Source organism: Channa argus, chromosome 12, assembly GCF_033026475.1.
Source record: "Channa argus isolate prfri chromosome 12, Channa argus male v1.0, whole genome shotgun sequence".
Classification (NCBI taxonomy): domain Eukaryota; kingdom Metazoa; phylum Chordata; class Actinopteri; order Anabantiformes; family Channidae; genus Channa; species Channa argus.
The window spans coordinates 18,032,614-18,047,781 of NC_090208.1; the positions used below are offsets into that span (position 1 = coordinate 18,032,614).

Sequence of the window (15,168 nt, forward strand, 5' to 3'; positions counted from 1 at the left end):
AATCCACCTAGCAGCACCACCAAAGCTCATACGTTAGCATTTTATATATAGTTTGCTTAATTAACACAAAAACAAAAGTTGATGATCGCTAAGAATATGAAAGGGTTACAAAGTATTGTATTGGTCATGAGGTTGCCAGAAACAAGTTATACATCGCCACATTTTGTGAATGATTCAACATTATCATCTCAGTTAGGTGCTGAGTCCTCAAATCAAAGGTCATTAAAGAAATAGGACGACGTTCCTCTGGAATAATTTATTCATATATTGCACAAACATTTCGGGCAATGACCCAGCAGCAGTGTTAGTTCCAAGCACAGGTGGACTGGTTTTAGGGAAATATAAAACTTAAAACCACGACCATGTCAATATTTAAACAGAAATACTGTGTTAATGATGTAGCTTTAGAGGTCCTGCTGGGCAGATTTTGTCACTTTTGGAAAGTTTACAGTCCAGTTCCAGTTTTTGTCCATTTAGGATCCAGACTCACATTATAGACATGGCAGAGATATCGTTCTTCTCAAATAATGATTATCAGAGAGTGGATGCAAAAAAATGTGACTGTTGTATTTCTTCAAATTGATATTTTAGAGTGGAAGCAGTAGGAACAATTACAATAGACTGTAATTTAAATTATTTCCTATCAAACCCCAAAACATTAGGATCATCCGTGTCAAAGCTTTTGAAGAAGACAAACACTGTGTTGACTTGAGATGCTTCTCATTCACACGTTCACACACCTGTCACCTTGGTGTAAAATCTCACCCTTCCCCCCTTTGACACATTTATGTAAAAATAAAACAACACAAGGACCGCTCGTTGGAAACATGCAAAAAGATGGCATACTGTGTGAGAAATCCGAGCACTAACAGTATTCTCACTGGCCTACAGATGTCTGCATTGATTAGTGTACAAATTCAATTTAAAACTAGTCTGTGCTGTGATAATAGTAGTATAATTGTAGATCGGATTATAGTCACAGTTTTATAAAACATCTCAATAAAGTACTTTCCTACAGCTACAGTACTATTTTAGTCGAGCATCAGAATTTCTTTATTTTGAGAGGAGACACCAAATAGGTTTTCAGCCAAATAAAATGTATAGATGCTTAATAACTACCTAATAATCCACAATCTTAATGCTAAAATGGTATTTGTTACAGTGCCGTCTTTTCATAAACACAAATGCCTATGTTTGAACAGCCTTACAATGTCAGTCGAGACCTTACTATACTTATATCAAATCAAATAGCACTACACTGCACTACACTTATATACCCAATATTACTATAACTGATTCATTGTTTCAGTCGTTTTAGAAGCAAAACTGCCAAATATTAGCTGCTTTTCTGTTCCCAAATGTGCAAATTTAAAGGAATGGTTTGGTTTTGTTGAAGCTATTATTACAGTATTGAGATCCTAATATGTACAACCCCAATACAAAAAAAGTTTGCACGATGTATAAAATTTAAATAAAAACAGAATGCAATAATTACCAAATCATAGCATTCTGACATAAACAAACATAACAACATATCAGATGTTGAAACTGAGATATCTGAAACTTTCATTGACAATATTAGATCATTTTGAGTTTAATGCCTGCAACACATCTCAAAAAAGTTGGAACAGGTGCAACAAAATCCTGGAAAGGCAATTGCAAATAAAAAACAAATGGAGGAGCATTTAAGAATAATTAGGTTAATTGACCACAGGTCAGTAACATGAGGTATTTCAGAGAGGCAGAGCCTCTTGAAGGTAAAGATGGGCAGAGGTTCACCAATCGATGACAAACTGTGTCTAGAAATTGTGGAATCTCAAGGCCAAAAGTCAAAACTGGATGCACTTGATTTTTGGGCCCTCAGGTGGCACTGTATTAAAAACAGACATGATTCTCTACTAGACATCGCTGTCTGTGAACACAGTTCACTGTGCAATCCGCAAATGTTAAAGCTGTATCATGCAAAGAAGAACGGCACGGCAAAATGGAAAACTGTTCTATGATTGGATGTATCAAAATTTGAAATTCTTTTTGGAAACCACAAAGGACACCATGTCCTGTGGACTAAAGAGGAGAGCGATCATCCAGCTTGTTATCAGCAGACAGTCCAAAAGCCGGCATCTCTGATAGTATTGGGTGCATTAGTACCTATGACATGGGCAGATTACACATCTGGAAAGGCTCCATCGATACTGTAAAGTACATAGAGGTTTTAGAGCAACACATGCTCTCATCCAGACAACGTCTCTTTCAGGGAAGGTCTTGCATATTTCAGCAAGACAATGCTAAACCACATACTGCATCCATCACAACAGAAGAGTCCGGGTGCTGAACTAACCTGCCTGCAGTCCAGACCTTTCAACAATAGAAAAAATGTGGTGCATCATAAAATGAAAAATGCAGGAGCAAAGGCTCAGGATTGTTGAGCAGCTAGAATCCTCCATCCAACAAGATTGGGTAAACATTCCTCTCCTAAAACTCCAGCAACTGGTCTCCTCAATACCCAGATGTTTACAGAATGTCATTAAAAGAAGAGGGGATGCTACACAATAGTAAACACCACCCTGTTCCAATTTTTTTTTTGATGTGTTGCTGCAATCAAATTCAGAATGAGCTAATATTTTCCATGAAATGGTAAAATCTCTCAGTTTCAACATTTGATATTTTGTTTAAGTTTTACTGTGAATAAATTATGGGTTGATGAGATTTGCAAATCATTGCATTCTGTTTTTATTTATGTTTTACACATTGTCCCAACTTCTGTGAATAGGGGTTGTACATGGTTATTATTCTTACAAGCATCTACTGTCTCTTTTCATGAAATATGTTTCATCGTTTTTACCTCGGCTGTGATTAGACTGTGAATAATCACAGCCAATCCTTTAGGTTATGATCATATGAAAATGAACAAACAAAAAAACAAAAACAGTCTCTTTAAGCTAAATTGAGTTGGTGTTAAAGTTACATTCTCTTTATTATATATTTATATCAGCTTATTACATATTTCTCTCCTTTTTTCCTAATCTGAAGAGGAGGGATAACTCTAACCTTTTTTTAATAAAGGTACAGGGAAAAACAGAAATTCCATAAGATTTTTGGCTGATTCCACATTGTGGGGTGAAGAAGCATGCATGGACCAGAATGAACCCACGAAGAAGCTAAAATAGCAGATAGAAACATAAATGCATATTCTGCTCTGCCTGGATGAACTGCTAATGTTAATCAACAACAGCTTTTTAGCAACAAATATATTATTTTATATCATCCTACAGCTGTTAGTCGGTGATGTTAAAACCCTGCTCTTCGATTTTTCACAGCAAATCGTCTGAGATGCAAAAGTTGTAGTTTTTGTCCATTTAGTCTGCCGTGAGACCCTGAATGACTTTGAGGACTAACACATGCAAAAATACAATCCAAATGCAGTCGGAGCTAATTTTTGTTTCTCAAAACTACAGACTGCAAAAATACCTAACTTTGAATTGTACAAAGTATTTTTTATGCCACAGTGTGCAAGTGAAATTAAAGTCTAATCTTGTTATGGGTAACATTTGATGAAACAAGTTTATTGAAGGGCGACAGTAGTAGTGAGTCAGAAAAACTGCCACATACATATTAGGATGTCAATATCGTAATAAGAATAGCTTGAAGATATCGAAACCATTCATTTAATTCTAAACAGAATAACTTTGGGTTCTGAGCTGCTGTTAAATTGGGCTTGTAGATGAAAAAACAAATAGATTAATTGAAGAAATAACCATCAGGTTAATCAGTAGTGAAAACAATAATTAATTGCAGCCCTTGTTTTCATATAACATAGATGTCTGAAAACATTATTAATGCCACAGCCAGTGTTTTCTCTTTCATTGCTGACTCAGTGCAATGGAATTTACCAAGTTGGCTTTCACATTAACCTGTGACATTGAAGTGTTTTCAACTAAAAATACGTTTGGTGTTACATTACACATGCACACAAACATAAAAAAGGCATTTAAGCCACAGAACAGAAAATAACTTTTTGTTGTCCCTGTGCCTTTATATGTGTTGGTTGATTTAATACCTGCCAAGCTGGGCCATCTCTGCTTGATGTGGTACAGTTCTGCCCATATGCGTGCCTCGTGGTTAATGTGGTACTTTTGTGGAATCTGTTCGTCAGGTTTGCCTGGTCTGATCTGAAAATAAATGATCTCTAGCTGCTTACTAGCACCATTCGAATGTCCCAAATGAACCTCCACAGTTAAGGTGGACTTGGCTATTAAGGTGCTTTCTGGCTCCAACATTCCAGTCAGTCCACCCAGGTCAGTTAAGCTGTACACGGTGTCTTGTCCTGCTTGAAGTGTCCACTAGAACTGAATGTATGACTTTTTAAGTTCGGTATTTAGCAGAATGATGCAATGCCATCAATTTCATTGAGCTCTCTGAAGGCCTAAATTGCTCCACAGAGAAATGTTGTGGTCTGTAGCAACAAAATCAAAAATTTGAGAAGTAAATCTGTCATCTCTTGTTAAATTTAGGACCTCCAGGACTCCTCCATTGAGCTCTGCAAGTGGAATGTGAAGCAAAATGTCAAGAGAAACACAACTCCTGTTTTATTAGGGTGGTTAAATATGATGGGGCCGACTAAAGTCTTTGAATTATATGTGCTAGAAGGATCTTAATGACCAACATAATAGTGATCATTTTGTATGCGATTATGTAATTGCATATTGGAGAAGAGAAAGTTAGGAAATAGTGAGAGGAGAAGTGAAGAAAGATGATGATGAAGAAACAAAGATGAAACAATCAGGAGTCATCAAATTTTGGCAAGGAACCAAAATGGATCCTCTTTCTAAGGCCTTTCTAAGAGTTACAGTGAGGGGTTTTCAGGCCAGAAGCCCATAACAAAACAGTAGGAATTAATCATGGGAGCCCTCCCAAGTAAATGAGCATCTGTGATCCTTCCTCTCTGAGAAATAAAATGTATTCAGAAACAGGCACAACCCTTATAGAAGTTCCTCAGTCATCCCGTTCTGTATCCAGTCATAAGAAAGAACGAGAGGATTAACAACAGTTTTATTTAGAGGGCCAACACCTGAGTCCGTCAGCCACTCCTCTCTGAATCCTTCTTTCATTCCTTTTCCTCTTCAGTCCTATCGTTCAGAACCAGATCAACAGAGACAGCGGCGATCGCTCTTGGTCACTTCTTCAGAGGAGTGAACTACGTTGGGCACAAACCCACTCTTCACACCCTCCCAGCCTTCCTGGATTGTGATGTCACCAGATCGAACCAGGGCAAAGATGTCTCTGGTCAGCTCAGTGAAGGCATGCTCCACGTTGATGGCATCACGGGCTGACGTCTCAACGTAGCGCATCCCATACGCTCCTGCCAGTTTCTCTGCCTCCTGGCGGGTCACCTATAAGATCACGAGATAAAATAAAATGTTCACAAAAAAATGTTAGATTATTAGTCACATTATGGTTTTATAATAGAGCTTAGTTTAAGACACAATTTCTAACATCAACACAAATGTCTGAGTGAGATGGTCTAGCGATTACCTGGACTTTGTTTGATAATTCAGTGGCTCTGTGAATGAGATCCCTCAACACAAAAAGGAGTTTGCCTCATCGTGCAGCCCGACCCAACCACAACATAACACAACTTGGTTCCTGGCAGGTTTGATTATACAGGCCTACTAGAAATATCACAAATGTCTGTGATGTAAACTTGGTACTATGTCATGTAGGAAAAGTTTTATCTAGTTGAATAACATAACTATTTACCAACTGCCCTGTATTACTATGGGAACAGCTTTAGAACACCAGAACCAGAACACCCAAATTTATGAGACATTTCTTGTTCATAAACTACACGAAATTTTCTCTCAGCTGATGAGAACTGAAATGATCTGACAGTTTTGCTGTGTTGTCCAAAAACTTTATTGATGGAAACTCCCTAAATGAACATATAGTTTTAGTGCAAATTTTATGGCAGGTTCCAATCTGCTTTAGATATTGATTTTTTTAAACTTTTATTCTGTTCATCTTCTTTATTTCCTCCATGTTTCTGTAGCATCCTGACCTCCTCCTCTCTCTTTTCACTATGGAATATAAAACATCTTTGTTTTAAAATTCTAGCAGCAAACAGCACTGTGTAATGTGTATACTGGTTAGGAGATGGAAAGTTACTGTCAAATTATAAAGAGACAACAGCATGACACTGAATGGGTGAAAGATAAAAAGTGCAAGATAAGAACTCATAACTAACATTGTGATCTTTAATTTAAATTGTCACTCTATAAGATCATGATCATCATTCAAAAAATATCGCCTGGTAGTTTAAATATAAGAATCTTACGCGTTTTTTCTCATAAAAATAGTATAACCTCATATTGTTATGACTTAACCAACACATAAAGTGGTTAAAATCAGCTCCACCTTTGCCTATTTTTTTATTAATTACTCTACATGTTTTTCCATAATTATCACAATCAGTATTTTTCAAAATGCATTGTTTTCCTAATGGTGTACTTTTAATTTTATATGAGTAAAATGTAGATGATCTGCTTAGTAATTTTACTTGAGCAAAAGTTTTCAAGTTTTGTTTTCAAGTCCTGCATAAAGTAACATGATGAGCATTAATATTTTCACACTGTTATCAGAATATAAAGGTCCAGAAGTGGGATGTAGTGTTCCAAAAACAAGCGCTCCTATAATTTGTACAGCACATTGAGAACAAAGCCCAGTTTAATGTATCATCGTTATTTTAGAGTTTGATAAGTGGCACAGTGTAGACAAATTAATGATGAATATTAATGAAACCATGGGAAATTTCAGGACAGAATATAAAGGCAACACTGAGTATGAGCGAATTGATCATAATCTTAATGAAGTTGCTATGATGGGAAAACCTGTATAACTACAACCTACATATCCAGATTTTTTACATTTGAATCCTCCTTTCATAATGTTTTATTATATGAGTGTAGACACACTGGTGTGCAGTGTTTTGCAGTGTCATGCTGTGATGTCTTATTCTGAACAGTGATATTTTTGCTTCCTGTCAGCCAGATGCCCCAGGAGAATTAAACATGCTGATCTAAATGTGAACAAAAGATTATTTTTAAATCTGCAGACTTTGATAAACTGTATGTTATGTAACATTTCAAAAAGCCATTGTCACCTGCAGCAGCGTATAACACAGCACAACTTTCTGAGAGATTGTTGGGTTACCTCTTTCATTTGCTTTTATACTGTACACACCTGACGCTGTGCCTCCAGGTCACACTTATGACCAACCAATAGGAAGACGATGCTGTGTGGTTGGACATGGCTGCGAGCCTCCTCCAACCAGTCGTGGACGTTCTGGAAGGAGCGGCGATTAGTGATGTCGAACAGCAGTAGCCCGCCCACAGAGTTACGGTAGTAAGCCCTGGTGATAGACCTGCAATGGATGGAAAATGAAAGGAAAGCTGAAGTTCAGAGAAGCAATTTGAAAAGTCAAACAAACAGAACTGACTGTAGGTTTTTGTATGTTTTTACACGGAAATGCTGAGACAAAAACAATAATGACGAAAGCAAAATGCAGTGGAAAAAGACTTGAGTGAACCAATCAGGCAAACATTAAAAGGGACGTTTAAACAGTATAAACTTCCAAAAATTGGACTTTATATTGTTCAAAAGTCCATCACTTTTTCTCAATGGAGACAGTGCAGCATATTTACAGTGAAGATCAGCTCTGCAGAACCTTCAGAACAATAAAACAGAGCCTAACAACTCTAAAGGTAAACTCACAAATGAAATATCATAAGACCAAGCTGCTTCTTTAAGTAAGACCCCTTGACAGCAGCTGCCACCACTTCTTGCAGCAGCTTCAACCCTGCTTTTTAGCCTACATACGTGTACAAAGCCGAGTTGTATACTTGATTGTTCATACTTTCAAACAATATTTTTCAGTTTGAAATGCCTGACATTGAAAAGAATATACTTTAAGTATAAGAACTGCACTTTCTCAGGTAATGCAGGCAGGGAGAGAAAATTATGTAAAACTCTGCTGGGCAGCTTAGAAGGTTTACTTACACACAGTGAGAAAATACTACACAGTAGAATTACTATTGTGAAACAAGCTTTTGGAAGCACTTTCTCAACATAACTTGTAACCCACAGTGACATAGTTTACTGAAATGCTCCTTGCCTTTGAGGTAATCCTGGCTTAGCTCGACAAATGCACCAAATTCATTATTTACACTTTCATTCTTGTGTTTTTTTTGGTTTTGTAAGAGCCTGGATTATTGTCATGGATATCGAGACAGAGACCAGTCACATTTATTTAAAAAATAACCCTCTTATGCATGAATTAAAAGCTGAGTGACTTTCTGTCCCTATCTGTATTCTCCTTTAGAGAATACACATTCTTTTTTTTTTTTTTTTTTTTACATGAATTTCTCAGTAAGTTATTCACATGTCCACTGAGGTGGGTCGCATGCATTTGAGGGTTCAACTTGAAGCAAAATGTACGATACAGTAATAATTACAACTTTGTATTATTTGAAAAGTATAACTGGGCTTCAATGGTGTTTTAACAAATATACTTTCATACACACACATACAAATGTTTTATACATTTTAGTCCTATAGAAAAAACTGCAGTCTATACAGCTATTGTATATGAGTCTTTTTTAAGAAGAATTCAGAAATGTTTAACATGTTTAAAGGTTTAACAACAGGAATATATGACCAATTCTTCTATTGGTAAAGTAGGTAAAAGTTGTAAAGGTAAAAATAATAATAATAACATTTACAAAAATTAAAAATTATAATTATTTTCTAAAAAAGGCCACTGAATCTACAGTTTATACACTTGCTGATTAATAAAGCAACAGTAAACCTATCAGCAACTATTTTGCTAGACAAAACATGAAACTTGAAGATGTCACCTTGGAGTTTAGGAACCTGTAATTTTTCAATATCATTATCACCTATTATAAACCAGAGTTAAAACGAGTTTGATGTTGGATTTTATGTTACTAACCCATCACTGCAGTCTGACTGGGAGGAGAAGCGCTGCTAGATTTTGACAAGATGTGACACCCTGTGTGCATACAAACCCACACCAAGCGCCTTTTGATGCATCTAAATTCTCACGATATCCTGACAGAGAGAATGTCAGCATAAATATAATGAGAAGGAAAATTACAGGCTTGAGGTAGAGATGGAAAGAGGAAGAAGGGTTTATTAGTCCAATAACAGGACGCAGTTTGGAGGGGAGGTGTAGGTGGCAAAATCAGAACCAGCAGTGACTCATTTGATTTAAAACCCATGTACATATGTATTTATGGAACGAACAACCACACAGATGAAACAACAGTGACTAAGACGTCTGCGTGATCACTAGAGAAGAAGAGAACTAAAAAAAGACAAGGATCAAACAGGATTTTTAGCAGAAAGGTGATCTGATCACAGATTTATCTTTAAGAAACACTCTCTTCAAATGGCCACTTAATGTTCTTGCATTCTGGATGAAGAAATCTCCGATTTGTCCTTCGGCCTCTGAGAGACATGGCACAGTTGCCATGGAGACACTAATCATGCTGACAGGTGAGACCAGTCCCCTTCTGTCAAGATGATGAGTATAGCTGTATGTGTATTACAGTGTGTGTGCGTGTGTGAAGAAACATTTTAGACTATGACAAATTCAGCATGTCCCTGTGCTCTTACACACTTATACTGCATTATAGGGCTTCACATAAATTTCCCCTCTTTAGTGATAAGTTCAGAGACACTTTTACAGGACACAATGCTGATTCCAGCCATTGTATCTTAGTGTCATGGTAATGCTTGAAATTGAATGACAAAATGTACTAAATTCAGTTTTTATGATATTTTATGGCACCTGATTTGACAGCTTTACCAGCAGATATATTTCAGAATATGGGCATAGGTAAAGTTAGCGTTAGTTTTGGAACACCACAGCAACAAAAATCAGCCCAGCTTGACCAGCCAATACATTTTGACATTCAGGCGTGTTATGCTATTAGTACCCAACATATCTTCGAGTCTGTAGCCTCAAGCAGAGATTAGAAGCGTCATACAGAGAGGTGGTTTGCTCACATGCTGTCTTCACATCCAACCAACACAGCCTCAAATTAGATCAGGTTTCATACACCTTTCTCTGGAGCTAAAAAACATGTCCCACCCACTTTTTTCCCCAGCATTTGCAGCAGCCCCAAGACCTGTTAGCAGAGTTTTACTGTCATAAACTGATCAACAATTATACTACATTGCATATTTACTACACTGCTTCAAACACTTACCTCACCTCTGACAAACATGAGCTTCCAATCTGAGAACTATAAACTATTTAAGCTTGTTTAGAAAAACAAATGTGGTTTGATTTTTTTTCCCCTTACAGTACATGTCACACACACAGACACACAAACTTCTTTGACAACAGCAGCAAACCAAACTACGTTGGATTTAAGATTCACCTTCAAAGTTTTGACACCCAAAGAGTCGTTCACCGTGGATCTTAAGAGGCCTTGCAGGTGTTTGCTTGTTTGAAACAACCTCTGGTGGTTTCCTCTTTGTATCCACTCAAAACTTGTTTAAATTATTGGTCTTTCTTTTGAAAAGGCAAACAAATTATTTTCAGGTAGTAATTCAGGTTTTAATACCTTCAGGCTTTATGCTGTTCTGTGTGCAATGTAAGTTCTGTGTATTTAATCCATCCGTCCTTTGTCTGTAACTGCTTATCCTGTTTAGGGTCTTGGGGCGACTGGAGCCTATCCCTGCTGTCATAGGGCAGCGAGGTGGGACGCACCCTACACAGTAATCCAGTCTATCTCAGGGCCAACAGAATTTATTTCTTTTTGTTTTTTACATTTTATGTCAGTTGTTCATCAGGAATTTAACCTATTTATCCAACAATCGTATGATACTATTTTTATCTTAATAAACTGCCATAAAATGGTTATTAGTCACAGGTCTTTTGTCAACAACATGTCGCCCTTGATGAGTCTTTCATTTTCCAAATAAATCTGAGGTAAACCACAAATTCTGTGTTTTGACACATCTGGAACATTGGTGGTGCTGAGTGGCCATGATTCTGCTCTGATCTCTGGGAAATGACAAGCAATATAAATGTGATGTGTTTTCCTTGAATTGTCTTGTTTTCTTCTTGAGTCTCACCTTTATTTGGTCAGTCTATTGCTCGTGCTGACCAAACAATTATTTCTGCGGTGTTCAGATTAAGTGCTTTTATAGGAATATATAGTATAATTATTATGTCTTATTGTGCACAGCAGATTTTTCAGAAGAACTGGGAATAGTGACACTTTAACAAAGTTATTTTTACATTCTTTCACTTTCATTTTGGATACTTGACTTAAAATGTTTTCAGAGGCAAAACCTTTCAGCTCCCATGCATGAGAATACAATTTTTTAATTTTAGTCTTTTGTCATTATTCTCCCCTAGTCTCATTATAATGCACATTTCTATATTAGTTTATTACAGAGTTTTATACAATAAGTGCTGAAATCAAATGAAGTTTTCAGATTTTACATATATAAATTGTACATATAAAACATAGTATCTAGTTGAATATGGGTATAATTACTAGCATTAGCCTTACTGCTAACTACTTCAAAATGCTGCTTGCTGTTTGATGCATAAATTATAATTATTAGTGTAATCATTCATTTTGCTAAGGTAACAAATTGTTTGACTTGTAATAGATCATTTTAACACATTATTATTGAGCACCTCGTGGATACTTGTTGGATTACTACTTGTTACTGTGTATTACCTCACACATTAGCGCAAGGTCTCATGGACACGCTGTTATCAGTTATGTAATTTAACCTAAAGCAATAAAAATCCAGGAAATAATGTGTAGTTTGCAGACACAGCCTTCCAGCTCACCAGGCTCCACGAGGCTCGTGCTCTCAGCTTATAAAGCCCCACATTCCACACTCTCTCCCGCACACACACCCAGCTGTGCCCACCTAAAGCGCTCCTGACCCGCGGTATCCCAGATCTGAAGTTTGATCCTCTTGCCCGGCTCGATCTCCACCAGGCGGGAGAAGAAGTCAACGCCGACGGTGGGGTCTGACACCTGGGCGAAGCGGCCCTCCGTGAACCGCCGGATCAGACACGACTTGCCCACCGTGGAGTCCCCGATGACGATCAGCCGAAACTGATACAGCCATATCGCTTCCATGACTCGGCTTTTCCCGTCTGTCGCTCCGCTGCTGGCCTGTCTGTCTGTTCACCTGTCTGTCTGCTCCGGTGGGAGCGTTGCGGAGGCGCACGTGAGCAGGAAAGAGAGACAAAATTAGATTTAATTGGTATTTGAAAACTATTAGAGCTTGGAGTTTTACCAAGAGTGGTGTTTAATGTGGCCGTGCAGCAGCCTAAAATGCTTTCAGGAGAGAAAATGTTAAAGAAAATGTGCATCTACCAGTCACTGGTTTATTGGCTATTTACAAACACACACATATGTTCCTGAAAAAAATCATTTTGGTTTCTGTTTGTTAATATGTCCTTAGACTTTGCCTGTAGAAGAACATTATAGTGTGACTGATTTTACTTTAAACATGTGACACTAGTGACTAAAACACATTAACAGCCAAAACAAATAGCCTCTTCTATTTTATATAATTAAATACAGTTATATGTAAAATAATAAAGATTTTTTGTGACAATGAAACTTACTACAATTCCCATGTTTCCTAGGGGTGTAAACAGTTAGTTATTGGCACTGTACCAAATAGCTATGAGCAGTTAATGTGTGCAATGTAGACAGTTATCACTGGGCCAAATAGAGGTGTGATGGTTCTCTGCTAAGTTCTTGAGGCCTAAAGATGTATTTTCTATGATTTCCAATCAGATATGTGGACATTTATTCATAATAGTAATCAAGAATGCCCTCAGAAGCTGTATGCTACTCTGAATGTGAAAGCATGTACTTCATGTGGGTTCAAATTTGAAATTTAGATCCAGTGTGAATCTTTTTTGTTTGTTTGTTTCTTTGGTTTTTGCTTTGCCCTGTGAAGACAAACCTAACAGTTACTTGCTCTATAGTAATAGTAATATAATAGTTATATAGCAACATATATACATGTACATGATGTAGGGACATATTCCTCAACCAACTCGCCCTTGATTCTGCTACTAAAATATAACCTTTCATTGGCTTTTTGCCCATGTACCCCCGCACCCCTTCAAGCTCTCTCTCTCTCTCTCTCTCTCTCTCTCTCTCTCTCTCTCTCTCTCTCTCATACACTCGCTCATAAGTGGGTTACTTATTGTATTCAGTGTGTGATTCGATTAAAACCACGAGATATAAAAGAAAATCCTCTTATTCTTTTCCAGTCACTTGATGGCGTCACTTGATGCTTTAATAACCCTGGATTATTGGCCTAATGCACTTTTTGATATGAGGCTTTTTAGCATTTGAATGTGTGACCTCCCAAATGCCCTGCAGGCGTGTTTATTTATTAGAATAAGAAAAGCATTTTTCTAATAGTTTTCTGTAACCACATTACCACATTTATGCTGTTAGCCACTGGTGAGCGGTAATTTACTTTAACAGTACAATTAAGTACTAATTCTATTGCAAACTTAACCAAACATATGATCCGTGGTATCCTATGAAACCTATATGATTTGACATAAATTATACAAGAAAGGATGCAACTATATCATATAATGATCTGCATAATTTCAATTTTCATCATTTTTGATCATACAATACACATCTTTACATGGCATCCATCCCTGACCAGGCCATTAGGCAGGCAGAAAGCCAAACACATGCAGCCTCCCATCACCCCTTGCGTGTCTCTCGGGTTGCGTAGCAAGGCCGGTATGCAAACATTAGTGCCCCGAATCCCCAGTGAATAGCAGCCTTATGGGCTCTCACGCCGGATGCGTTAGGCCAATTTGGAGTCCACCACGGGGCACAGCATATCACATATCCGACACTGAATATACACAATAACATAATATAAATATCTTTCTAACATTATTCTGTTACTGGATAGGCTTTGAATTCTTGTAGAAGCCAGTCAGTGTTGTGCTTGTAATGATTTTGAAAAGGGGACCTTGTGGCTGCCGCTTACACTGTTGACAATGTGATTATAGCGTGAAATCTTTAAATATTGTGTGGTTTTTACAGACACGCGTCAACAATTTCTAATCCGACAACACGACATTTCACATTTCATATACGCACACACATGCTTTTCCAAATGTTAACCGTCAGAGTTGAAACGTTTTTGTGGTTTAGCTTTGTGTGAAGATTACCTTCATTTAAGCCTTAAACGTCTTATAGCTGAGACTGACCTATTGCAGGCTGGTTATTAGACTTTATCCACGTTATCCATTTTTCTTTCTTAAAGGAGCGTTAAACTAGAAAATAAGGGATAAATAGACAAACACAGTGTGATGCTAAATAGCCTACCTAGAGCAGGAGTGGAGTCGACTTTAGGCCAGAATGCCTGCTCTTCTTATGTTCAGCACCGGGCTAATGTCAGCTCCATGGCACCGACGGGTCTGTCCGGATCCTCAGGACGCTGCAAAACGACCGGGTAGGGGACAAAAGCTCCTGGTTTGTCTTTAAAACCGATGGCAGAGGCAGGAGAGGAGCAGGCCCTGGAGTAAGAGCTGATTTCCTTGTTAAATTCAGGCCCGATCAAGAGCTGAGAGAAAAACGCATCCAGAACAGGTGCAATTTAAACCGGATTTTGCGCTTTCACTCAGACCGATGAAAAAACCACGAACGAATCTCAGTTCTCTGTTTCGACGCAGAGAAGCGGGAGTGTTTATAAAGGCAGGATGCTCGCTGTCAGAGGGGAATCCCGCAGTATCATGTCTGTGTTTGCTGTGTGTTTGTAGGTTGTCGCTGCTGGTGAAATGGCAGCAATAGCAGCAGCATCATATAGCCTGACTCATCCCGCATCAGTACCAGTACCGTAAAGGACCGTGGAGAGGCGCAGCACTCAGAACAACATTCTCTAATCTAAAATAGATTTCAGTGGTGAAATAAGATAAGGCATCCGTCTAAGGATATTGCAAATGAAATTATAAAGATATGTGCTTAAATGGAGGCCTTGGTCAATATAGAGTTCTGTGAAAAGAAATGTGATACATGTTTGTTTGTTTAATTTTTGATCATGACAGTTGCAAGTGACAAT

At 37.8% G+C, this 15,168-nt stretch overlaps 1 protein-coding gene across 1 annotated transcript; it reads right to left on the reverse strand.

Moving 5' to 3' along the window:
* Positions 1 to 241: 241 nt before the first annotated feature.
* On the reverse strand, positions 242 to 15,000 carry rab39bb (RAB39B, member RAS oncogene family b). Its single transcript, XM_067524150.1, has 4 exons — positions 14,436 to 15,000; positions 11,977 to 12,251; positions 7,237 to 7,417; positions 242 to 5,390 (listed from the first exon to the last, which is right to left on the reverse strand). Exons 2-4 carry the CDS (start codon positions 12,189 to 12,191, stop codon positions 5,145 to 5,147), a joined length of 642 nt encoding a protein of 213 aa, XP_067380251.1. The 5' UTR covers positions 12,192 to 12,251; positions 14,436 to 15,000; the 3' UTR covers positions 242 to 5,144.
* Between the last annotated feature and the right edge of the window lie 168 nt (positions 15,001 to 15,168).